The sequence below is a fragment of the Nothobranchius furzeri genome, chromosome 2 (genome assembly GCF_043380555.1).
Source record: "Nothobranchius furzeri strain GRZ-AD chromosome 2, NfurGRZ-RIMD1, whole genome shotgun sequence".
NCBI lineage: Eukaryota > Metazoa > Chordata > Actinopteri > Cyprinodontiformes > Nothobranchiidae > Nothobranchius > Nothobranchius furzeri.
In genome coordinates, this window is record NC_091742.1 from 7,397,253 (window position 1) to 7,421,568 (window position 24,316).

Here is a 24,316-nt window from a genome sequence, read left to right on the forward strand (position 1 = left end):
CAAGCGTGTGTGCCTAAAATCGTGTGTGAGCATGCCCTTTACAGGCCTTTACAGCTTCCCATCTTAGTCTATTGTCCTTATCAAGTCTTGACTCTCCTCTTTCACCCCCCATCCCCCCCTTGCAGGTCCGTCACAAAGCATCTCAGAAGGTTTACGCCATGAAGCAGCTCAGCAAGTTTGAGATGATCAAGAGGTCAGATTCGGCCTTCTTCTGGGAGGAGAGACACATCATGGCCTTTTCCAACAGCCCCTGGATTGTCCAGGTGTGTGTGTGTGTGTGTGTGTGTGTGTGTGTGTGTGTGTGTGTGTGTGTGTGTGTGTGTGTGTGTGTGTGTGTGTGTGTGTGTGTGTGTGTGTGTGTGTGTGTGTGTGTGTGTGTGTGTGTGTGTGTGTGTGTGTGTGTGTGTGTGTGTGTGTGTGTGTGTGTGTGTGTGCGTGCGTGCGTGCGTGCGTGTGTGTGTATTGTGAAACATTTCCAAGAATAAAGTCCAAACTAACTTTTATTCTTACAGTTCCATTTATCTGTGAGACCGTCTCCTTGATCTTGACCTTTAATTCTAGATGGACACTGAAGCGGGATTTATTCTTTGTTTTACTCCACTGTCAAAAATCCAGCAACACGTGCAAAACGATCTGTTAATTTGTTGAAAATGTTGGAGATTACAATGAAATTCCTGTTTTTAGGCTGCAGCAGTGTTTAGAAGTGGTCTAAACGGAGACCCACTAGTCAGAACTAGTGGCTGCAGAAGCAGCTGTTCTCAGCTTTAAAGGGAAAAGGTGCTTCTTTTGTACTGGTGGTCGTCTTGTTTTAAGGGCGTGGAAATGCTCCGGTGACGTTTTTTCTTTGTGAGGTGTGCTGTATGATCACAGTTGTTTACATAAAGTTATAATAAAGCAAACCACCACTTTACTCTGTCTCAAAGGTAGTGTTTAAAAATGTCACAATATTTAGGTTAAGTCACTAAAATCACGCAAATGTGAAACGTTAAAAGTGAAAGTTCAGATGTTTTGAGGTGTTTCTATAGAAATGGTATTTATTATTATTTTACCTGTCCTGTTGATCAACCTTAGTTTGAAGAAATGGAGTTTATAGTGTTTCTGTTATCTTAAAACGACACAAATGTCAAACATTCCAAAGTAATTCATGCTATACAATTTTTAAAATTCATGTTTCATTAATTTTGCGATAGTTTGTTATTTGGCTGGAATTTCGTAATAAATCTTCAAGAGTATCCATAAAAAGTGAAAGTTTTAGCAGTGAAAAGGTCTCACAATAAACCGCGTACGCACAGACTGCCGGTCTAAGTTGTGTATTCTTTCTTGTCTTCCTAAGATTTGAGATTCAGGTGTTTTCCAGGAACACTTCTATCTCTGCAGGGATCCTAAACATCGTGTAATCAGATGCAGGAAATGAAAAGAAAAGGCGTGTAAAGGAGTTGCCTTCACTTTAAAACACGTTTGGTCCTTTAGGTAGACATGCAGCTCATTAGCACCAGTTTTCTCCCTCTTTCAACAGAACAGAAGCATAAAACTATAAATCTAAAAAAAATTTGTATCTTTTGTTTAAATCTGTCATTTAAATGCTAAGTAACATAAATAGAATGATCCAGATGCACTTGCATTCAAAGTTTTAGACCCAAATGAGGGATTAAACAAGATTAAACGGTTTCTCCTTCCCTCTTCCAGCTCTGCTGTGCTTTCCAAGATGTCCACCACCTCTACATGGTGATGGAGTTCATGCCCGGGGGTGACCTGGTCACGCTCACTATTAACTACGACATCCCCGAGAAGTGGGCTCGCTTCTACACGGCGGAAGTCGTCATGGCGCTGGACACCATCCACTCCATGGGCTTCATCCACCGCGACGTCAAACCCGACAACATGCTGCTGGACCAACACGGACACCTCAAGCTGGCCGACTTTGGCACGTGCATGAGGATGGACTCGGTGGGTTTGATTCAGACCTCTTCTACTGCAGCATCTGAATTTAAATGAGTAATTTTCCTTGAAGGGCTCCGCTGCGCCATCAAGTGGTGGGACAGCAGAAGTGGCTCTTTGGGAGAAGCTTTTGTGCTCTGGTGTGAGACAGGAAGTGGGGTTGTTTTTTTTTTTTGGCTTTTCGTTTCACTGGCTGGATTAACACATTATGTAACGTTTTTGTTTGTGTGCAGACGGGTATGGTGAATTGTGAGACGGCTGTAGGCACGCCGGACTACATCTCCCCCGAGGTGCTCCAGTCTCAGGGCGGGGATGGTTACTACGGCCGGGAGTGTGACTGGTGGTCTGTGGGAGTTTTTATCTATGAGATGTTTGTGGGTAAGTGTCTTACTGCTCGACTGGACATGCTGCTCTAGAGTAGCGTGATAGGTGTTAGCGCTGGTGTTTACAAAGGTAAACACAAAAAGCACCATTTCTGTTTTTCGTGGATTCTCGTACGGTTCAGACCTGCGGGTATTGATTGATTTATTTTGACTGATCCTGGTTTTTTGTGAAAAACTATAACTGTCACAAATTACGTCTGTATGTGTGGATTTCATAGATTCCTAATTAACTTTAGCTACATTTACATGCGCCAGATTTCCCCTATCCGATTCGAATCTCGGTTGGTTGGAAATCCCAAATCTCTGTTTACATGGAGACTAACTGAAATGATCCGATCATGCCGTGAGTATACATGCACCGAGCATTCAATCAGATTAAACAGGTTAGGCATGCGCAGAAGTTGTCTTTCCCGGAAAGTAAACAAACACCATCTTATCCGCTCGTCGTTCCCCTCGCATTTAATTTTCTTATTCTCTAGCTTTGGCAGTTTTTCCTCCCGTTATGGACCTTCTTCACATTTTTACCTGTATGGTTTTGTTTTTACTGATTGCTTTAACTAAGCTACAGGCTCAGCGGTACGTAACGCTACTGCTCCTCTGCCACAGGAGAGGAGAGCAGGATAACTTCTGTTTACCTCCCGCCATGTTTCTGACTTGAGCGGCTGCAAAGGCGGGAAAACGTCACGCCGAATTTGCGAAGTGGGCATTATTTTACTCCCAAGATTTCGACTGATCGGACAAAACCACCTCTCTCAATCGGAATGGAATTTCATTCCGATCGGACCGTATCGGATCAGAATATTCCGACTGACATGTTTAGTTGAAGAATTTTTGATCTGATGGGGCATTCATTCTGATTACTTGTTCTTACGTAAACAAAGCTAATGTTTCTGGAAGAAAAAGCTTCCACATGAAGGTTAGTAGTGGTGAGTTCACTGACCAGGAAAAATGTCTGATTTTTATATATTGTTGCTGCTTGAGAATGTTGCGTTCACAGACTAAAGAAAACAAATAAAAATTCAGATGTTTCTGATACAGATTAGGATACTGCAGAACAGATTCTGACCGCCAGCAGATTTTTTTCGTTTTAAGTGTCTAAACCTGTCAGTGCCTCATAGCGAAGAGTAGTTTTGTCAGACACCTTGTAAAATATTTCTAACACACAATTTAATTGATTTAGGTCAGAGTTCACACTTGAATCAAAACACGGGGTGTTTTCTGCTTCACATTACTCAATAACAGGGATTCTTCTGGGTCTGTGTTTTCAAAATAACTTTCAATCTCGGTTTTGTACAAATGTTTTGATTCAGCCCATTTTGGGTCATTTTTCAGATGTTTTGATGTCTGATTTCTGTCATAGGTGAAACTCCGTTTTATGCCGAGTCGCTCATCGGAACTTATGGGAAGATCATGAACCACCAGAACGCCCTAAGCTTTCCAGATGATGTCGACATGTCTAAGGACGCCAAAGATCTCATCTGCTCCTTTCTGACTGACAGGTTTGCACACCAAACTCTACAGATTTCAGATCTGTCTAGCCTGGTATACTCGCTGTAATTTACATGTCATTTGCCTTGGAAATTTCACCAACTTCCTTGTGGCCAGTCATTTATCAGTTTACCTGTAAGTTATTATCACCCGGAGTTACAACCTACCGTAAATCCTTTAATACAGGCCCGGGCCTGTATTTGACTCAAGCTCATCAAGATCCAGGCCTTTATTGGAAGGATGGCCAGTATTAGAGGCAGGCCTCTATTTCTATTTGAGCAAAATGAACTAATGGTTCGCTGGAGTTTTTGACAATTAAAATTGCGCCCACATTTTCAAAGTTAAACACGTTTCTTTTAACAACGGTAGTTTCTGCTTCAGCCATCTCCCCCCCTCCCCCTGCGCAGCGGCCGCAAACTCACTGATGCGCCAGCAGCCTCTCGGAGTTCCTGCTGCTCTAAACATTAAAATAATTATTTCATTTTCTGTTCCTCACTTCTGATTACCTTCAATGGTGTCTGTTTGTTGCAACCAGCAGGTACAAAAACTAACTTGTTTTTATTTGACTATTTTTCTGTCCTGTCTGTTTATTATCTTCCTGCATCTCCTCTCAATCCTAAAGAAAAACTGCTACCTGGGTTCATATATATTCACCTTATGAATTACCTTTGAACTGCAGTACTAAAAGATCTACGGACCGCAAAAACAGCGGAGTGCTCGCTGCTTGCCGGCCGCATCAGTGATCGGTGTATCACCGGATGACAAGTTGATGCGCCCCGCTCCACAGCGAAACACATCAGGCGTAAATAAAAGACAGCAAACATCAAAGGAAATGAACCGACATGAACGATCGCGTGTTAAATAATTTGGCAACACCTGATTGTTACTGTGGCCGTGCTCAGGAGGCAGATCTACCGACCGCAAAAACAGCGGAGTGCTCGCTGCTTGGCGGCCGCATCAGTGATCAGTGCGTCGTAGGACAAGGTGATGTGCCCCGCTCCACAGCAGCGAAACACATCAGGCGCAAATAAAAGACAGAAAACATTAAAGCAAATGAACTGACATGAACGATTGCGTGTTAAATTAGTTTTTGAGGTGGCAACACCTGATTGTTACTGTGGCCATGCTCAGGAGGCAGATCTACCGACCGCAAAAACAGCGGAGCGCTCCCTGTTTGGCGGCCGCATCAGTGATCGGTGCGTCGGAGGACAAGGTGATGTGCCCCGCTCCACAGCAGCGTAACACATCAGGAACAAATAAAAGACAGAAAACATTAAAGGAAATGAACCGACATGAACGATCGCGTGTCAGTACCGACGCTCTGGCACAGCGCGTTGCACCCCCCCCCCCCCCCAAGCGCAAGAGCTTGTCACCTGCTGACAGCAGGCTGCTGTCTTTTCCGAGGGCTGCATCTTGCCGGTAATTATCACGTGACAGCGACTAGTCGACGACAGACATAAAAAGTCACTGTAGTGAAGTCGACTAGTTCATACAACCCCTGCTACTGCTCCCCAGAGTGTTCTGCAGCGCAGTTCTCTTTGAACTTGATATCAAATTTTCGCCTCCTCTTCATCTCCGCACGGTTAAAGTTACCCTCGTGGTCTATCACTGGCAAATCAAAAGTGAGACGATGACACAACTGCCCCCGTACTTGCTTGTTACCACATTCCACCCGGCCACAATAAGAGACCGGCCATTATTCACCTCCGCCGACTCCGACACGGGCCAAAATTGGAGACCCGGCCTTTAATTGAATACTGGCCTGTATTAGAGGATTTACAGTAAATACATTTTAATCATCTTAATTACTTGTTGAAACACTGTAATGAAGTCAATAGAGGGTAAATTGCATTAAATAAATTGCTTTAGAGCTATTTATTTCTATTCTCATTACTTTGTGACCAATAGCTGTAATACTCTATTATTATAGAATATCACCTTGCTTGGTCTTAGGATGAATAATTAGAAGGTTCAAGGATTCTTTTAATTATTAAGGGATCGTCACACTTCACTTATGATTCAAGAAACAGTCAAATTTGCAAACAGATAATTTATTTTACAAACAATTTAAGACTTGACAAATGGTTTAAACTATTATTTCCTGTGAGTGGATGCGAACAAAGAGATGAGTGTCTGGAACTAGGTTGTGAATATAGTATTTCAGAGTCAAAGTCCACGCATCTCAGAGAGAGGTGAGTTCTGGATAATAAAAGAATTTGATTTGCATCTGAGCTGTAAGCTGTTCTTATCAAACTGCATACAGACGCCATCTCACTGTGGAGACGCCCTTGCGGATCCGAGATGTCAGGGGGTTGGAGACCCCGGGTACAGAAGTCCGTAGATTAGGTGCAAAGGTTTAAGGGTTTTGACAGCATGTCAAACTCCTTCCTTTGAGTTAGAGATCTGCTAAGAGGTCGCCGGCCTCCGCATGATGTGAGCCATCATGTTAGATTCAGTCACTTCTGGTGTCCTCTAATGTAAATATTACTGGAATTTGGATGTAAATTCATAGGTTGAATATATTAATTGAAAACAAGAAAAAAATACAGCTTTGTTTAAAGTAACACTAGATAGTTTCCTGCTCCTCTGCCTTACTGGTTGAAAGTGGAATTACAATGGTCATAAACAACCTTGCTGTAGCCAGCACTAACAACGGGATAACACCAACCCGAGCCAACTAAAAAAGAATCAAGAAGTAAAAAGATCCACATTGTTGGACAAAACAATATCCAGTAACAACAAAGCCAGGTCACCATCAGTCTGTGATATTGTAGCCTCCCTCAGAGCAGTGTAGACCATTTTAGCTGTTTGCTTGGCCTCCAAAGACATTACTTGCTTACTTTTACATACAGGCGCCACCAGGAAAGGGTGACCAGACATCCCGGGACAGTGTATTCATTACTTTTCACAGATCCCGCAAATTTTAACTTATGCCCCGCGTTACTGAAAGTCTCCCGTTTAGGGTTTCAGTCTTGCGTAAACTGTGTGGTGAAAGCTGCCTGTTGCTGTCAAAATAGGGGGTGTGACTTTAACGCAAGTCAGGAGTGCATGGAGGGCGCACACAAACCATTAAAGCAGAAGAGTGAGAAATAATGACTGAATGAAATTGAAGCCATTTTCAGAATTTTTGGGGAAAAAAAGTAACTCCAAGGATCTCTATTAGATTGGATCTGAATTTTTTTAGAGGTTAGTCATTTGTTGTGTGTTTTGAAAAAAGATTTTAGCTAAGTTACTCAGAGCCATTTTAGAAGGTCCAAAGAGCCTGAGTTCACTGGGGAAGAACCGTGAAATGGTATAAAAGCTTTTGCTGTTTGCATTAATATTTGTTAATAATTCAATGTATATTTAACATTGATGTAGAGCTAGCATCTCTTTTACTTTATCTCATTGTATTGGAAGCTCATGTTCTGGTCACCCTGCCTACACCATGATGGCAACAGAAAAAAACAACTTTCTTCTTTTTGTTGTTCTTTTATTGATGATCGACGAACTGAAAATGCTAACTGCTAGCATTACAGCTAACAGCCGTAACACAGGTAAAGAGCTCCACAAAACTGTTCAGTGCACTATTTGGCCAGCAGAGGGCAGCAGAGTCAGACATGAAACTGGCTAACCCAACAATCACTGAGATCAATGTCAACGCTCTAGCTGAAAGTTTAAAAGCATCTGTTACTTAAGTATAGTTTACAAAAATAATATAGTCCAACATAAACAGTGCTGTTTATTTATTTTTTTCTATTTTTCATACATTAGTGTTAAAGGTACGGTTGGGTAAGTTGGTGTGTGGGTAATGCTCCAGACTTGTGACTATTTCCTGTGGAAGAGACCACTTCCTGTTTACATTAGAGACCCCTCCCCTAAGAGGGCTCAAACACAGACCCTTTCTGCCTATAGAGCAGCCTTTCATATGTTGTTGTTTTTTTTCCTCCTCCTGTTTATTTACTTTATCTTTCCATATTCTCACACCACAGACATAATCTGATGTGTGTGTACCGCAGCCAAGCCACACACACACACACACACACACACACACACACACACACACACACACACACACACACACACACACACACACACACACACACACAAATGACCGTATTCACTTAACCCACATGCTCTGTCATTGTCTTCCCATCATGCTGTGTCACCCTTTTAGGCACATCCACCTTCTCCTCTGGAATTCTTTCCGTTTTCCTTCACACATTATTTCCGTCTTGTAATTTGAAAAACTGCCCTTCTGTATTTTTAGATCTCAATTTCCATTTCTGAGTTTTCCCTCATCACACTTGACTTCCTCCTCCTGGGTGCTGAAACATGGCTGTATGTTTTCTACATGCTGGTGTTAGAAAACTCTCCTTTTCTGTTTCATCCTCCCCAACCTCTGCCCTTTCTTCCTTCTGGCTGGATCTGGAATGTCCCACGGCCCTACCCCTCTCCAGCCTTGTACCCAGAGGTGGAATTGGGGGAAATAAGGGAGGAAGGGGACGCTAAGGCGGTGAAAGAGTGAAATAAGAGAAGGAAGGAGTAGTCTCTTCGATTGTGTCTTGATGGTTTGGATGTGGATTACCTCTGGTCACACAGCTCTCTATGCTGGTCACCTTGGTCGCATTCATTCCACTCGTGTTTTGGATGATGTTTGCGATGGTTGGTTGAGGGGAGGAGCGGGCTGTGTTTTTTATTTATTTTTTGCATTCACACCAAGACGACTCTGCTCTCAGACTCTCTTTTGCCTGTCGTTGGGTGCAGGAAGGTTCGTCTGGGCCGCACCGGAGTGGATGAGATCAAACGTCACCCCTTCTTCAGGAACGACCAGTGGACTTTCGACAACATCCGTGACAGTAAGAGTACACACGTGCATGCTGTTTCAATGCTGATTTGTAAATCGGTGCAGGTGCAGATTTTTGGGTTTCCTTCTTTGGTCATGCGCCTCTTATCAAGTCCAGCTCATTCCTCTGCAGACCTGTTTTACTTTAGCCTGATAATCAAGTTTATTTCCAGCATCAGTGCACATGCTCGCCATGTGTTCCTTCACTCTTCTGACCTAATAAGTTGGGATCCTATGCAGAACAAATCAGATTTTGCACAAATCCTGCAAAATAAACTATGCATGCATTTGAGAATATTTATAATGGCATGAAATTTAAGCTGTTGCTACTTCATTAAAAGAAAACCTACAACATTCTTGAGGTTTCGTTTCATTTTTAAATGGTGCTCAGCTTTTGGGGTTTGACCTAAAAACATAAACTAACATTGTTTTTGATCATTTAGTATTTTTAAATTCTAATTTAAACAAAATCTTCCTAAATAATAACACTAAAGCTGAGTTGAAGAAACATCCTCATATCTCCTTTTACATTCATGAGGCTGGTGCTTTACAAATGAATGGAGTTCTGTAATTTATCTCTTTTTTTAAACATACTTTGAAAAAGTCTATTAAACCATTTAAATGTTGGTTTTAAATCAGCATCAACAATGTAGGAAACCTCGACAATAAAAAGGTTAAAATAATAACTGATTATATTTTTGTTGGATACGTTGATTCATTTCATTTATATGCATTTAGTTTAGTAAATATTATTACAAATATATAAATATTAGGGGTAGGAATTTTAACCCATTAATTACAACGAATTAATTAGGACAAAGGAAAAATTAATGTTTGAGCCTGAGCGCTCCACCATTGAGGGCCAAAAAAGATTAGTATCATAATGTATGCCCTATCGTTTGAATGATTAAATGTGATTAAGCAAGATTAATTGATTACAAAGCCTCTGATCTGTTAGATACATTTTTTGATCAAGTCCCACCCCTAATAAATATTAGTGTGGTAAATTACTAAAAACATATAAAGAAAAATCACAAATCATCAGCATCACAGATTGAAGACGTTGTGCACTCTTAACACATTTCCAACATCGAGTGGCTCTAAAAAAAAGTTTTGTTGTAATAAAAAAAGAGTTGAGCTCTTTGTGCAGAGCTGAATTGTTCAGATGTGAATCGCTTAATCAATTGTTTCCATTTGGAAGGAAATGAGAAGCGACAGAAAAAAGGGAGAGAACGAGAGAAGCGGATGCGTTAGGAATATGAAAAGCCTCTCTGTGTCTGTGTGTGATTACACTCAGATGCGTTTTATTTGCCTCGACTTTCCTCCGCTTCACCTGGTCCAGATTAGGACCCAACTTCTGATCAGCGCTTGGCGGTCTGGAACATGAGACCGCTGGTGTGCCGCTGCTTTCCTCACGTTTGCACATGCGTGTTCTGAAACACACACGCACGGACACACACTCTCCAAACATGACCCTGCAACGTTTCCTGCGTCCTGCAGAAGTGTGTTAACGTGTGTGGTTGTGCATTCATGCCTCACGTGTTTTGATGTCAAGTATTAAACCGACATAATAAAAGAAGTGAGCATGATGGATGGATGGATGGATGGATGGATGGATGGATGCATCCCTGTAGCGGCGGGCGGGGCAGCCCATGTGGCTACATCTAATGAGAGGGGCGCCCCGGTTTGCAAAGCGTCTCCTTCTCCTTCGCTCTCACTGAGGCCACGGCTGCCTGTCATTAAGCCTCCCGCTATCAGAGAGCATTCTGGGAATTCTTGCCACAAGGGCATCCATGTCTCTTTTCTGTCTCACCACACTTTTCTTTTTATTTTCCAGTTTCTGTTTTCTGATTGCCCCTGCGTTTGTTTCATCCCCGTTCCGGTTTGTCACGCTGGGGGCCGAGTCTCGACCCAGCAGCAATGAGCTCTTGGCCTGAGCTTGAGTTACTCTGGTCTGCGGCGTCCAATCCATAATGGCTGCTTTATTTGTTTTTTTGTCTTAATTAAGATCCTTTTATAGACTAAAGAGCTAGTTTAGTTTTATCTGACTGGCCGCTTTACAGATGCTTTTTTTCTTTTTTCTGTCTGCATGTTTTCTAAAGTGTGTGTGCGCTTGTGAAAAGAGAGCAGGAGCAATCAGCTCTGGCGTGGTTAGGCTTCATTTGTGAAAGGCAACAGTGTGCGGGGCACAAAGCGAGCAGTGTGTGGGGAAAAGGAGGGGTGTCGAGCTCAGGCAGAAAACTTGCCTACCAAGCTGGCACAGAGTTTCACTCAAAACGGGTAAAAATAATATTCCGCTCTTTTAAGATTTAAATCCCTGAGCACATCAGCATCTTTACTTCTCCCCGACTCTTCTCGGCATTGCGCCTCCTCCTCCCCCTTCCTCCTCTCCTTCTGACTCTCTTTCTGTCTTCCAGCTGTGGCCCCAGTTGTGCCGGAGCTCCACAGCGACATAGACACGAGTAACTTTGATGACATAGAGGCGGAAAAAGGAGATGCGGAGACCTTTTCTCCACCCAAAGCCTTCGTGGGCAACCAGCTACCTTTTATTGGCTTCACTTATTTCAAAGAAAATCAGTAAGTCTTTATTTTTTCACTCAATTTTTTAAAGTTATTGTTTCTTGTTTTGTTAGTTTTTAAGTTTAAACGTACAGAAATGCATTCATCCTCAGCAAGACTCTCATGCCAGTCATACTGCAGTCCCTGTACTCCAGTCAGACACTGTAACTCTGTTTCAGTCCCATACTGCCGCCTTGTTTCGTCACTTCAGCTGCACTGCTTGCTTTTGATTAGCTCTCGGTTCCTTTCCCAGTTTTGCTCGGTAAAAAATTAGGATTTATGTTGTTATGGTCTTATTTTCTAATCTTAGGAAGTAGACGCTTTCTTCAAAGTAAAATATTTCACAAGAACCTGCAAAAAATAGAAACTTTGAAGCAAACGACACTGAGAAGCCGTTTTAATTTTTTTTTTTACTTGTTATTTTTGAAATATGATTTCCACGTGCAGGCGAAATGTGAAAATGGTCTTTTGCCCTTATTTGATGCATTACATTACATTATGACGGGGAAGGCTGTTGTTGGTGTAGTGTCCAGGAGAGAGCAGAGCATGTCTCAGCTAGTAGAAGCTAACCGTTAGCATTAGCAACTCCACAACATGGCAGAACTCCTTCAGGCTTGTGATGTTGGTGGAGATAACACATCAACATGGCAGAGCAAATGGAGGCAGTGGAAAAGTCAAATTGCTGTTAGCCAATCAGAGGTGAGATGTCAGAATATCCATCCATTATTATCTAGGGTCTGGTCATGTGGGCAGCAGCCTAAGCAGAGGCCCAGACTTTCCTCTCCCCAGCCTCTTGAGCCTGCTCATCCTAACCAGATGCCACCTGAACTGGTAGTGGATCTACTCCAAGCTCCTCCCGGATGACTGAACTTCTCACCCTATCTCTAAGGGAGATTCTCGACACTCTGAGGAGAAAACTCCTTTTGGCTGCGATCTCGTTCTTTCGGTCACTACCGTGACCATAGGTGAGGGTAGGAACGTAGATGGACCGGTAAATCGAGAGCTTTGCCTTCTGACTCAGCTCTCTGCACCGCGACAGATCGGTACAACTCCCGCATCACTGCAGACGCAGCACCAATGCGCCTGTCAATCTCGTACTCCATCTTTCCCTCACTTGTGAAACAAGACCCAGGTTACTTAAACTGCTCCACTTGGGGCAAGACCTCATCCCTGACCCTAAAGGCCTTCTGCCCTGTTCTGACTCAAGACCATGGTCTCGAATTTTGAGGTGCTGATTCTCATCCTGAATCATCTCATGCTGTTTTCTGCTCCCTTTTCCTGCTAACTTCTACATCCTGAAACAGGAGCGCCAGAACTTTTTTCAGAGAGATCCACTAGAGAAAGCACCGCAGATATGTATATATATAAATAAGTGAATCAGAGCTTTAAACATGGCTGCATTTTCTTGTGTGAAATAGAAATTTATACCTTTATATCTTAATATACAGACTTGAAGCTGATGAGCATGGTGCGTTGTAAACTACGGTGGCCCTGAGGCGCAAAACAAAACACGCAACTTTACCAAACGAAATGAAGAGGAAGGCAGGATGGTGTTTATTGTGGATTGAGGTCTCTGACAGATTTGCTCTGAAATTTCCTAAGCATTAATATAAAAGTTTGGACTCTTTGCTGTTTTTCCCCCCAGGTTGCTGAAAGGCGGTGGCAACAGCAGCTCTGTGGAGGAATCAAACAATTCTAAAGAAAACGCCAAAGACAAGGAGAACTGTTTGGACAAGAAGGAGGTTTGTGTCTTTTTGTGCAAAGTCTTTACATCGTTTATGGACAGGACCTGATAAATGGTTTGGTTTCTTTTTCTGGTCTTTGATTCTGAGCAGCTGCAGAAAAATCTTCAACTGCTGGAGGAGCAGCTCGATCATGAGATGCAGGCCAAAGATGAGCTGGAGCAAAAGTGCAGGTATGAGCACATGCACGTGCACGCACACACACACACAAATAGATTTATTATTGAACAAAAAACCACAAGTTCTTCCAGTGCTGTAATTTGATTAAAAGTGATGTTTTCTTTGCAGAAATGCAACCAACCGTTTAGATAAGCTGGTCAAAGAGCTGGATAAGGAGGTAGGAACCAAATCTGACACCATCAGGAGAGTGCAGGTTTGTTTCTGCTCACCGTGTTTATGATCCATCATCAGATGAACAGCAGGCAGAAGGTGGAAGCCTCGCTGAGGCAGCTGGAGCGAGAGCGAGCGCTGCTGCAGCACCAAAGTGCCGAGAGCCTTCGCAAGGCCGAGATGGAATCGGACAGAAAACGCAGCCTGGAGAACGAGCGTGAGCAGCAACAAACTTTACATCACAGCCTAAATGTCTTGCTGACATTCCAGGAGCTTCACTTTCCTTCCTGTCGTTTGTTTCAGTGAACGTTTTGAGGGACCAGCTGGAGGATCTGAAGAAGAGGAACCAGCAGTCGCAGATCTCAAATGAAGAGAAGATGCAGCTGCAGAGACAGGTGAGCACCTGGCATTAGGAACAGCCAGCTGATGCCAAGTTTCAGGCTCGTTTCAGAGCAAAAAGTGAAGTTTAGGGCATGAAGAGGATTTTAGCAGGTAGCTGTTTTGTTTGTCATTGAAGTGTAAATAATGTAGCTGATTAATGCGCTGGAGGTCAACGCGAGATTTATCAAAGCAGGAAACAGTTAATAAAGATCTGCTGTCATAATCTCCAGAAAAACACCTGAATCAGGAGTAGCGGCACGTCAAATGTCTAAAGAAAACCAACTCTTTTCCTGTGTTTGGAACAAACTTGATCTATTTAATAAAATTGTGTAATAATTTGCTAAAATTAACCAAAGTACAGGAAAAAGTAATGGTTGGTTGATCGTTGTACAAGCATTTGTTTTATTAAATAACACAAGTAAAGGAAAAAACTAAATAATTTTTAAAGCTGGAGGTTTTAAGTCATTACAAGGGTAATTTCTGGGCAAAACTTGGATATAATTACTGTCTCTGTCAAATCGCATCCTGAACAGCCTCTGTTAAGAGAAACAGCTATGAGTCTATGGAGGTCATCTGAGACCAAAGGGCCCTCCTGTCGTCTTTAAATGGGATTTTATAAACACCGTCACCTCTTTTGTACCGCATGTTTTTATGCACAAGTACTAATTTGCTGCCAGACTTCACCCCTGAATGCTCCAGAAAGGGTTAATTTAGCTTCACCTGGTGACTGTTAGAGCCAGGATATACTTACTTTTAACTTTGCGTTGGTGCAGGCAGCATCTTTGTTCACATTCTCGCTGCTGCGCTACACTGCACGGCACCGCGTGTAGTACCGGAGTGTTCCACACGGGGGCCCACTAGACTACTCAGACCTGATAGAAAGCCGGGTTTGTGGGTACAACCAACACAAACATGGCGTAAATTTTGAGTTCACAGCAGGAAAAAAAAGACAGCAGTGGTATCTTAGATGGTATGAAAGTCTTCTAAAGCCGAGACGGAGTCACCCTGGTGGGTGTATCTCGCTCGTTTTGTCAACACCACCTACTGGTTACTTGTATATTTCAGCGTTCTAAAATGTCTGGTTAATTCTGGGGGATGCACACAAACGCTTCAAATCAATGCAAGTTATGCATGGCAGCCATTTTTAACACGTGTTTGCGTCGTTAAACAGCAAGTAGGCCATATGCCTCTAAATAAGCATGTAATTCTGTGACTTTACGAAATAATGTTGCTTTAAACAATGTGAAATTTTAAGATTGGACGCATTTTAAGATGGCAGCAACACACTTTGACTTTAGCTGTGCTCAGACTAGCCATTAGCGCATCTTTTCTAGAGGTCCTAAACTCTGTTGCTCTGAACTGAGGCTGTTCAGGTAGCTAAATAAGAAATTCACTTTTTATACATTAGTAAACTTTTAAATGGCCAAATAATAATTATTATTATTATTATTATAACCAAGTCAATTCATGGTTGGATATCATAGAATATTACATTTAGAAGCTTCATGCAGAAGTAGTAGAGATGACAGAATTAGCCAAAATCCAAATCTGAAACTCAAAAATCTATTTTTTTCTAGGTCTGTGAATGCACCATTGCCAAGCATAGATAAAAAAAAATACACATTTCCCTCTAGATCACAAACTCACCACCACTAAGCACTAATTGACTCTAGTAACTAAAGGCTTTCCAAATGGATGTTTTTAGTTTCAGAATCTATATTTTCAAGCAGTTCAGATTTGTTTTATGTGATAAATAACTGCAGCACTTTGAGCTGATTTGAGTTGGTCAAATTCAGTTTTTGCAAGAAGAATGAAAAATCTGCATCCGTCTTTGAAACCAGAATGGCTGCATTTCTAGGAAATATAATCAAAAATCCCACAAACAATTCCTAAATACTTCCAACTGCCTCAAAACAACGCCGTGCCACCTCCAAGAGGCTGTTCATAATGACCTTGATTGAATACTTGATCAATCAATCAATCAATTCAATCAATTTTATTCTTAGAGCACCTTCCGCAACGTTATCAGAAGCCTAAGGTGCTGAACAGCATCATCATAAAAACATTCCCAGTACCTGGGCATAAAAGCAAGATAAAAACATAAAATCATAAAATAACAAGCAAGCAATATTACAAATACAGAGAGGTAACGGAATGAGACGAATCAATTAAAAACAAATGGTGGACAAAATAAGATCAAAAAGAAGTATTAAAAACCATAATGTCAGGGCAATTCAATGAACCCTAGCGCTGAAAAGCAATCAAATAAAAATGAGTCTTTAGACGAGACTTAAAGACTTGAAGGGACGGCGCCTGCCTAATGCTCAATGGCAATTCATTCCACAGAGTTGGAGCCAAAACAGAAAATGCACGATAACCCCTCGATCGATATTTCGACGGGGGGGCCACCAGGCGTCCCTGCTCGGCTGAACGAAGAGACCGAGGTGGAGCATACTTGTGCAAAAGTGCAGTAATGTAAGAGGGGGCACTGCCCTGGAGGGCCTTATAAACGAGAGTTGAGATCTTAAATTTAGCTCGGTATTGCACCGGGAGCCAGTGCAGATCAACCAGCACTGGAGTGATGTGATCTCGGCATCTAGTACCTGTCAGGAATCTAGCCACTGAGTTCTGTACAAATTGGAGCCGTGCAACCGTGCACTGGCCCAGACCGGCATACAGAGCGTTACAGTAGTCCAGACGGGACAGGACGAAAGCATGCAACACAGACTCCAGATGAGCTCTGGACAGCAGAGGCCTGATCCTGGATAGTCTTTTCCGATTAAAAAAACATCATGGTCATGGTTTTCTTTTTGAAAACTGGAGTTCTCAGGTGAAGTTTAACCTTCCGGGAGGAAGTTTGACCCCATCTGTTTGCCGCGTTTAGCTCGAGGAGACCAACGCCGTGCTTCAGGCCGAGAAGGAGGCGGCGGCACGGATGAAGAAGTGTCAGGCCGAGGCCCAGAAACAAGCCCAGAGCCTGGAGGTCAGCCTCGGGGAGGTGCAGGACAAGTACAACCAGCTGGAAAACTGCAAACTGGAGCAGGAGAAGCAGCTGAGAGGACTACAGGCCGAGCTGGAGGAGGAGAGGAGGAACCGCAGCCTCGGAGCTGAAACCATCTCTGACCTGCAGGGTGAGGTTCTGACCGTAAAAGGCATCAAAATGAACCAAGTATGTGTTTAGAAACAACTCGTCTTTCAGCTTATGTTTTATTTAAGTAATAAAACGTTTAAAAAGGGCCAGAAGAGATGATATAAAAGAGGTTTGATTGATCTAGAACACTTACAGCAAGTAAACAACTAAATTGCAGGGAAAAGATGTTACACAACTTAGGATGGAGAGGGCGTTAGAACAGAGTCGTGTTTTTGGACGCAGCTTTGGGAAATATGTGATCATTGGTGGAAAACAGGCTGAGAGTGAAGCAGGAGGCTGTTAAAACCAAACAAGAGCCCAAACGTCTTTAGAAACACGTTGGAAACTGAGTCTGAAGGGTGTATTAAAACAAAGTGTTACCTGTTTGCTTCTAAACCTCCTCATGCTTCTTTCTTCTCCTCAAAGTCTCCATGTGGGCGGATTCAGATAAAATTAAAGTACACACCAAAGTGTGTGTGTGTGTGTGCATGTGTGCGTGCGTGCGTCCGTCCGTGCGTGCGTGCGTGCGTGCGTGCATGTGTGCGTGCGTGCGTGCGTGTGCGTGCATATTTGAGGCCAAAAGTGGACAGAGGGGATTATGTAATGTCTGAAAATGAGCCGTTTAAATTCATACCTTTTATTTTGGTGCATTTTTGTCTCAAGGCATCAGTTGGATGTAACAAATCATTTTACAATCCCTCTCTTTTCCCCATTGTTCATTTTCCTCCTTATTAGGAAGCCTTTCTGGTCTGGAAAAGGAGCTGAAAGAGATGAAATCGACACTTTCTAAGATCCAAACTGAGAAGAAGGAGCTGCAGGGGAAGCTAAACAACCTTGAAAAGGTTATTTTTGTTCGCTAATCATTTAAACGTTATATTTAACAAGTTGTACGTGCAATGTTGTGTTAAAGGCACTAAAAGAAAATTGCTTTTTTTATTCTGACTGCAGGAAAAGAACAACCAGGAGATCGATCTGACTTTTAAGCTGAAGTCTCTCCAGCAGAGTTTGGAGCAGGAAGAGGCAGAGCACAAAGCCACTAAAGCAAAGCTCGCTGATAAAAATAAAGTCTATCAATCCATTGAGGAGGCAAAATCGGAGGCCTTGAAAGGTGGGCAACTAGGAAACAAAATAAAGCAGAAGGGGCAACAGTTTATATATAAAACGAGCTGGCTTGTTCCAAATCTCTGCTGCATTCCAAATGTTTTAGTCTTCCTCATGCAGATTTGTTTCTGTTGGTCCAGAGATGGAGAACACCCTGCAGGAGGAGCGCAGCTCAAAGCTGCTCGTGGAGGAAAAGCTGCTCCAGCTGCAGAAGGCGCACTCAATGCTAGACTGTGACTACAAGCGGGCGGCGCACAAGCTGGAGGAGCTGAAGATGCAGAAGAAGAAAAGCTCCGAGGAGGTGATTTTAAATCAAGATTTTAGCATGTTTGTCGGTTGAAATAGTGTCCCTCTAGTGTCCTCCCCTCTGGAGCTTTTTAGAAGGTGTTTGCCTCAAAACATCTGGTGCAAAACTGTCGCTGAATCTGAGAGAAAGAACATCAAACCAACAGTTTAACACAGCAGCGACTGTATGGAGCTGCTTAGCTGCCTCGGTCGACTTGATGGGATTATGATTTCTGCGCATTAGCTGCAAATGCTAAAGAAGTAAGTCTGACCTTTGACCTTGAAGTGACTGTATTGTTGCTGACGATAGGGGGAAGTAATAAATTGTTGCAAGCCAGCAGTATTTTTGTGTTTGCATAAGACCTTACCAACGGATGGCCATTATGGGCTCGACACACGGGAGGTGACATCGCCTCTCCTCCATTAATTTTCAACGAGACATGCGGGACAAAGCGATAATCGCGGATCTCCCTCCCACTAAGCGAAACGCGAAAAACGTGCGTGTAAAATTTTGTGCTCATGCACGTGTCGTGCACAGGCGACGCAGCAACACGATCCCAGAAAGTTGAAATATTTTCAACTTTTCATCGCTGTCACTCGGACGAGGACCAATCAACAGAGGTTTCATTCACTGACCAATGAGCGGACAGGATGCTCCGTACATCTCCGAGCAAACATGAAGGAGAAGTTGATGCTTGCTGTGACGGATTTCCCAGAACTGTACAATATTTCTACCAAAGAATATAGAGATATTCACACAAAGGCTGCAGCGTGGGAAATTGTTGGTGCCAGAATTAAATGATGGTATTCTCCGTTTCTTTCTCTGGTTTGTAATATGGGATGAACCCATTCTCAGGGTTTTTTTTATATAGTAAAATCAGAAGTAAGATTTCACATAACTCTAGCAGCACCTTGTGAAACATCATATCTACCACTTTTTAAACTCTGAACTGCTTAAATAACCTTAATTCCCTCCAACCTGACACAGCCAATCAAAACAGCGGAAGATTCGATTTTGCCATGGAACAGAACGCGTCGACAACTTTGCCGCTGCCGCGGGTCGCCTCCCGTGTGTCAGGTAATAAAAGCGACAGCAACAAATTTCGCTGATCGCGGTCGTTAATCGCCTCCCGTGTATCGAGCCCATTAGAGTCAAAAATCCTTGGGAGCACAATTTTTGAACGAGTACTTGTTTAGATCGTTCAACATCCAGCAAAATGACAAGAACATCACACTCTCTTTCATCACTGGCAACGAGTAGAGAGGTAAATGTGTAAAACAATGGTAAAGTTTTGTAACAGCTTGTTACAAATCAGTAAATGTGCTTTGTCCTCACGGACTCCCGTAGGAGGAAACATGGCGTCTAATATGGCATTGCCCAGACACTTGGACCCACTCCCATGTAGTTTAGACTCGATTTTTAGGGTTATATGTTACAAAGGTGCCAATATTTTTCAACAACTGGGAATCATTTAATTCATTTTCAACATCATATCGATGAATATTTCCAGAATTAATATAAAAAAACTACACATTGTGCCTTTAAACAGGCCGTTCATGCTGAAAAACACCAATATGGCTGAATTGTAACAAATCAGGTGGGGAAAAGGGTAGGACAACATTTCTTCACAGCGATTTGAAAAACTTATAGGTAGGGATGCACCGATACCGTATCGGTAAAAGTTAACCGATACCAGGAACCGATACCAATGCAGTTGCTTGAAAATGGCTTCGCTGTAACTTGTCATTTCTTTTCACCTAGTATTTTAGTTTGGTGATGATTTCTATTCATATATTTTACTTTTTATCTACCTCAGTCTTTTCCTGTTGAAAGCAGAGAAGAAAAGAAAATCTGTATTCCAAATCATTGCATTTTTTTTTGTGTGTGTGTGTGTGGTAGAAGTATGAGTAATCAGTAATCGGTATCAGTGAGTACTCAGATCCAAGTATCGTTATCATATCAGTTTGGAAAAAAGGGGTATCGCTGCATCCCTACTTGTAGACAAAATAAATCAGTCATGAAGAAATCCATTTCCATGGATTGGTATGGTTCTTGTGAGCTCCATTACGCAAACAAAATTTAAAGAGCAAGTAATGCCTAAATTAACTTTTTTCTTTGCTGATAACCTGTATAGATGTGTGTCTAATGGTGCTGCACACATGTGTAATCATTAGTGTTGCAGTTTAGTGCAACTTACTTTAAAGTTAAAATTTCAGCCCAAAACCATTTTTTATATCTCCATGTTCAGGTTAAAAACTCTGCTCCACATTTATGTAGAGCCAGCTGTGGTTGATGGCTGAGCTGAAAAACAAAGTCAGCAACGTACTACGTGGCTGCACTGCACTGGTCTCCAGGTGAGGCAGCCGCACCTCCACCTGGCTCAGCCACTCACCTGCTGGTATGACACACGGGCGCTCGGAGCCGCTTGCCTTTTTGACAAAAAAATGCCCTCCTCCCCTTGTCATCTAATGATCGTGATTAACTGGAAATGCTGCAGAATCGGTCTGCTGTTCTCCTGAGCGAGTGTCTGAGTGCTTGCTTTCGTGCACACGCTCGTTAACTCATTTTTAGATTGAGAAACTCTGACAGCACACGCAGGGGGGTTGAGGGCGGTGCGGTCTATCACTGCCTCAGTACCGCTCTCTCGGTCCGCCAGGTGACACCTCTTTCAGAAGCGCTTTCCTAACAGGAAGTTTGGATGAAATACGTCTCCACCCATGCATTGACCCTCACTTTAAAGCAATGCAGATATTTCCTGCTTCTCCCCCTACTGGTTCAAAGCAGAATTACAAATGGGTTCAGCAACCCTATAGTAGCTGGCTGTCACTAACGCTAACATGAGCCAATGGATGTAAATAACCATCCATCCATTCATTGTGTAAACCCGCTGGTGCCTATCTCCAGCAGTCTCTGGGAAAGCAGGTGAGGTACACCCTGAACAGTTTATCGGTGCATCGCAGGGCTACTAAATAACCAACTAAGTAAAAACATCCACATTGTTGTATTACTTACAAGTCCTATAGAAACAAATCACCATCAATTTGTGATTTTGTAGCCTCCTTTAGCTCCCTCTATCGAGCGTGGGCCATGCCGATGTTCACTCTGGTTTTAGCTCTTTGCTTTGCCTTCAAAGACATTTCTCTCTTACATTTGCTCCCAGGTTCTGCCATGATGCCAAAACAGATACAATTTATTTTATTTTATTGAATAAATCAGTCAAATGAAGAACCAATTAGTTGTAGTTGGTTCAAGTTTTCGTTCTAGTTTAGCTTGTTCCACATACTGACACATTGCCAATGTGTGCAGGTGATGCAGCTCACATCACGTCTGGAGGAGGAGATCCACAAGCTCAGTTTGAGTCAGAGCGAGCTGAAGATGCAGAAACAGCAGGTGTCCGTGCTCGGCTCCTCTGAGAAGCTGCTCAAACAGGAAGTCAACCAACTGCTGGAGATGAAGTTGAGCCTGGAAAAGCAGAACCAGGAGCTCCGCAGGTCAGGCTTCAAAACTAAACACAAAATACATCAAAACTCTTAGCACCAGTGCTTTTTAACTGGTGGGAGATTTTTTTATTTTTTTATTTATTTTTTGCCGTTTTGGCTGTGATGCCCAGCTGGCCCTCGGCAGTGACTGACAGGTTTTTGGTGCTGTTTCAGGGAGAAGCAGGAGGCTGATGGCCAGCTGAAGGAACTGAAGGACCAGCTGGAAGCAGAGCAATATTTCACAGTAATCCCTTTTTTTTTAAATAAATAAAAAAACAACAGCGACAGCCAAATTTTTAAGTCTACATGAGCTGACGTTGACAGTCGCACTCAAACATGCATCATCTACTCTAAAATGACTTGTTTGTGTAAATCCTTTACATTCATGTGCATTTTCTTGTCAATCAGCAAGTAAAATGTTTAAATGTTTTCTTGTTTAAAGACGCTGTACAAGACACAGACCCGTGAGCTGAAGGACGAGTGTGATGAGAGGAATAAGCTGATCAAAGAGCTGCAGCAGCAGCTTGCAGCATACAACGAGGAAAGGTAATGGTGGCGTCTGAAATTCGACATTTAAAGTTGCCCAAATATTCATTTTTATTTCACGTAGATATTCTGGCGTGTTAGTGGACAAAAATAAGGGAGGTTGAGTTTTAGCTGCAGGTTTGTGCATAAAAACAAAAGTTTAAATTACCTGAGCTCTAAGGAATGCTACAGACTTTCAGGGTTAGCTTTATTTGTCTTCAGTGAATTATAAAGAGGAGAGCCTGACATTGAACTTAATTACAGAATGAGCTGATGTCCCACACGTACAAATGTTTGTTGTTGAAGAGCTGGCTCAGTCTCGCACTCACTCACAAAACCTCTCAATGACAAAAATGTCACAGGCTTATTAATGTGCGCTCACACCGCAGGCGGAGGATTTCTAACTGGCATTTTGGTGGCGCTAAGTCAGTGCTGATCGAAGATTCATACAGCTCCAGTGGTTTGATGAGATAATAAGGATTCATGCTTTCGTCTCCGTGAGCAGGGATTCTCTGGCAGCTCAGCTGGAAAGCAGCCTGACCAAAGCAGATTCGGAGCAGCTGGCCCGGTCCATCGCTGAAGAGCAGTACTCTCTTCTGGAGAAGGAGAAGATCATGAAGGAGCTGGAGATCAATGACATGATGGCGAGACACAAGCAGGAGCTGAATGAGAAGGAGGCCACAATCAGCTCGGTGAGATCACTATCGGTATCTGGATTTGGTCCAAGAAGTGTTGTTTGGATCTTAACAGCACAATAAAGAACTCACTTCCAAACTCAGGAGACCTGGTTAACTGGTAACAGATTTTAAGACATTTGTTCTGGTGCTAAAACTGGGAAGTGCGTTGGTTTGGTTGGTGTGTTGTGTCGGTTGGTATACAGGTCCTTCTCAAAAAATTAGCATGTTGTCATAAAGTTCATTATTGTCTGTAATGTACTGATAAACATTAGACTCACATATATATTAGATGCATTACACACAACTGAAGTAGTTCAAGCCTTTTATTGTTTCTAACATTGATGATGTTGGCATACAGCTCATGAAAACCCAAAATTCCTATCTCAACAAATTTGCATATTTCATCCGACCAATAAAAGAAAAGTGTTTTTAATACAAAAAAAGTCAACCTTCAAATAATTATGTTCAGTTATGCACTCAATACTTGGTCGGGAATCCTTTTGCAGAAATGACTGCTTCAATGCGGCGTGGCATGGAGGCAATCAGCCTGTGGCACTGCTGAGGTGTTATGGAGGCACAGGATGCTTCCATAGCGGCCTTAAGCTCATCCAGAGTGTTGGGTCTTGCGTCTCTCAACTTTCTCTTCACAATATCCCACAGGTTCTCTACGGGGTTCAGGTCAGGAGAGTTGGCAGGCCAATTGAGCACAGTGATACCATGCTCAGTAAACCATTTACCAGTGGTTTTGGTACTGTGAGCAGGTGCCAGGTCGTGCTGAAAAATGAAATCTTCATCTCCAGAAAGCTTTTCAGCAGATGGAAGCATGAAGTGCTCCAAAATCTCCTGATATCTAGCTGCATTGACCCTGCCCTTGATAAAACACAGTGGACCAACACCAGCAGCTGACATGGCACCCCAGACCATCACTGACTGTGGGTACTTGACACTGGACTTCAGACATTTTGGCATTTCCCTTTGCCCAGTCTTCCTCCAGACTCTGGCGCCTTGATTTCCGAATGACATGCAAAATTTGCTTTCATCCGAAAAAAGTACTTTGGACCACTGAGCAACAGTCCAGTGCTGCTTCTCTGTAGCCCAGGTCAGGCGCTTCTGCCGCTGTTTCTGGTTCAAAAGTGGCTTGACCTGGGGAATGCGGCACCTGTAGCCCATTTCCTGCACACGCCTGTACACGGTGGCTCTGGATGTTTCTACTCCAGACTCAGTCCACTGCTTCCGCAGGTCCCCAAAGGTCTGGAATCGGTGCTTCTCCACAATCTTCCTCAGGGTTCGGTCACTTCTCGTTGTGCAGCGTTTTCTGCCACTTTTTCCTTCCCACAGACTTCCCAATGAGGTGCCTTGATACAGCACTCTGGGAACAACCTGTTCATTCAGAAATGTCTTTCTGTCTCTTACCCTCTTCTCCTGGGAGTTTTTAAAAGCCTCAGGAATCTTTTGCAGGTGTTTAGAGTTAA

The 24,316-nt window shown here is 42.9% G+C and overlaps 1 protein-coding gene across 4 annotated transcripts in view; it reads left to right on the forward strand.

Moving 5' to 3' along the window:
• LOC107377468 (rho-associated protein kinase 2) overlaps positions 1-24,316 on the forward strand; it is a 43,136-nt gene that overhangs the window by 9,688 nt on the left and 9,132 nt on the right. For all 4 annotated transcript variants that reach the window (XR_008564654.2, XM_054748001.2, XM_054748002.2 and 1 more), the window contains exons 4-22: positions 126-263; positions 1,687-1,947; positions 2,172-2,316; positions 3,682-3,820; positions 8,556-8,647; positions 11,052-11,211; positions 12,839-12,935; positions 13,029-13,108; positions 13,224-13,272; positions 13,347-13,482; positions 13,569-13,660; positions 16,531-16,777; positions 17,512-17,618; positions 17,725-17,884; positions 18,018-18,178; positions 21,470-21,654; positions 21,817-21,886; positions 22,085-22,188; positions 22,673-22,859. Coding sequence is in view for 3 of the 4 variants with exons in the window: in XM_054748001.2 (XP_054603976.2) it covers positions 126-263; positions 1,687-1,947; positions 2,172-2,316; positions 3,682-3,820; positions 8,556-8,647; positions 11,052-11,211; positions 12,839-12,935; positions 13,029-13,108; positions 13,224-13,272; positions 13,347-13,482; positions 13,569-13,660; positions 16,531-16,777; positions 17,512-17,618; positions 17,725-17,884; positions 18,018-18,178; positions 21,470-21,654; positions 21,817-21,886; positions 22,085-22,188; positions 22,673-22,859 (2,610 nt within the window). In the remaining variant the exon portion in view is untranslated. The remainder of the gene's footprint in view (positions 1-125; positions 264-1,686; positions 1,948-2,171; positions 2,317-3,681; positions 3,821-8,555; positions 8,648-11,051; positions 11,212-12,838; positions 12,936-13,028; positions 13,109-13,223; positions 13,273-13,346; positions 13,483-13,568; positions 13,661-16,530; positions 16,778-17,511; positions 17,619-17,724; positions 17,885-18,017; positions 18,179-21,469; positions 21,655-21,816; positions 21,887-22,084; positions 22,189-22,672; positions 22,860-24,316) is intronic.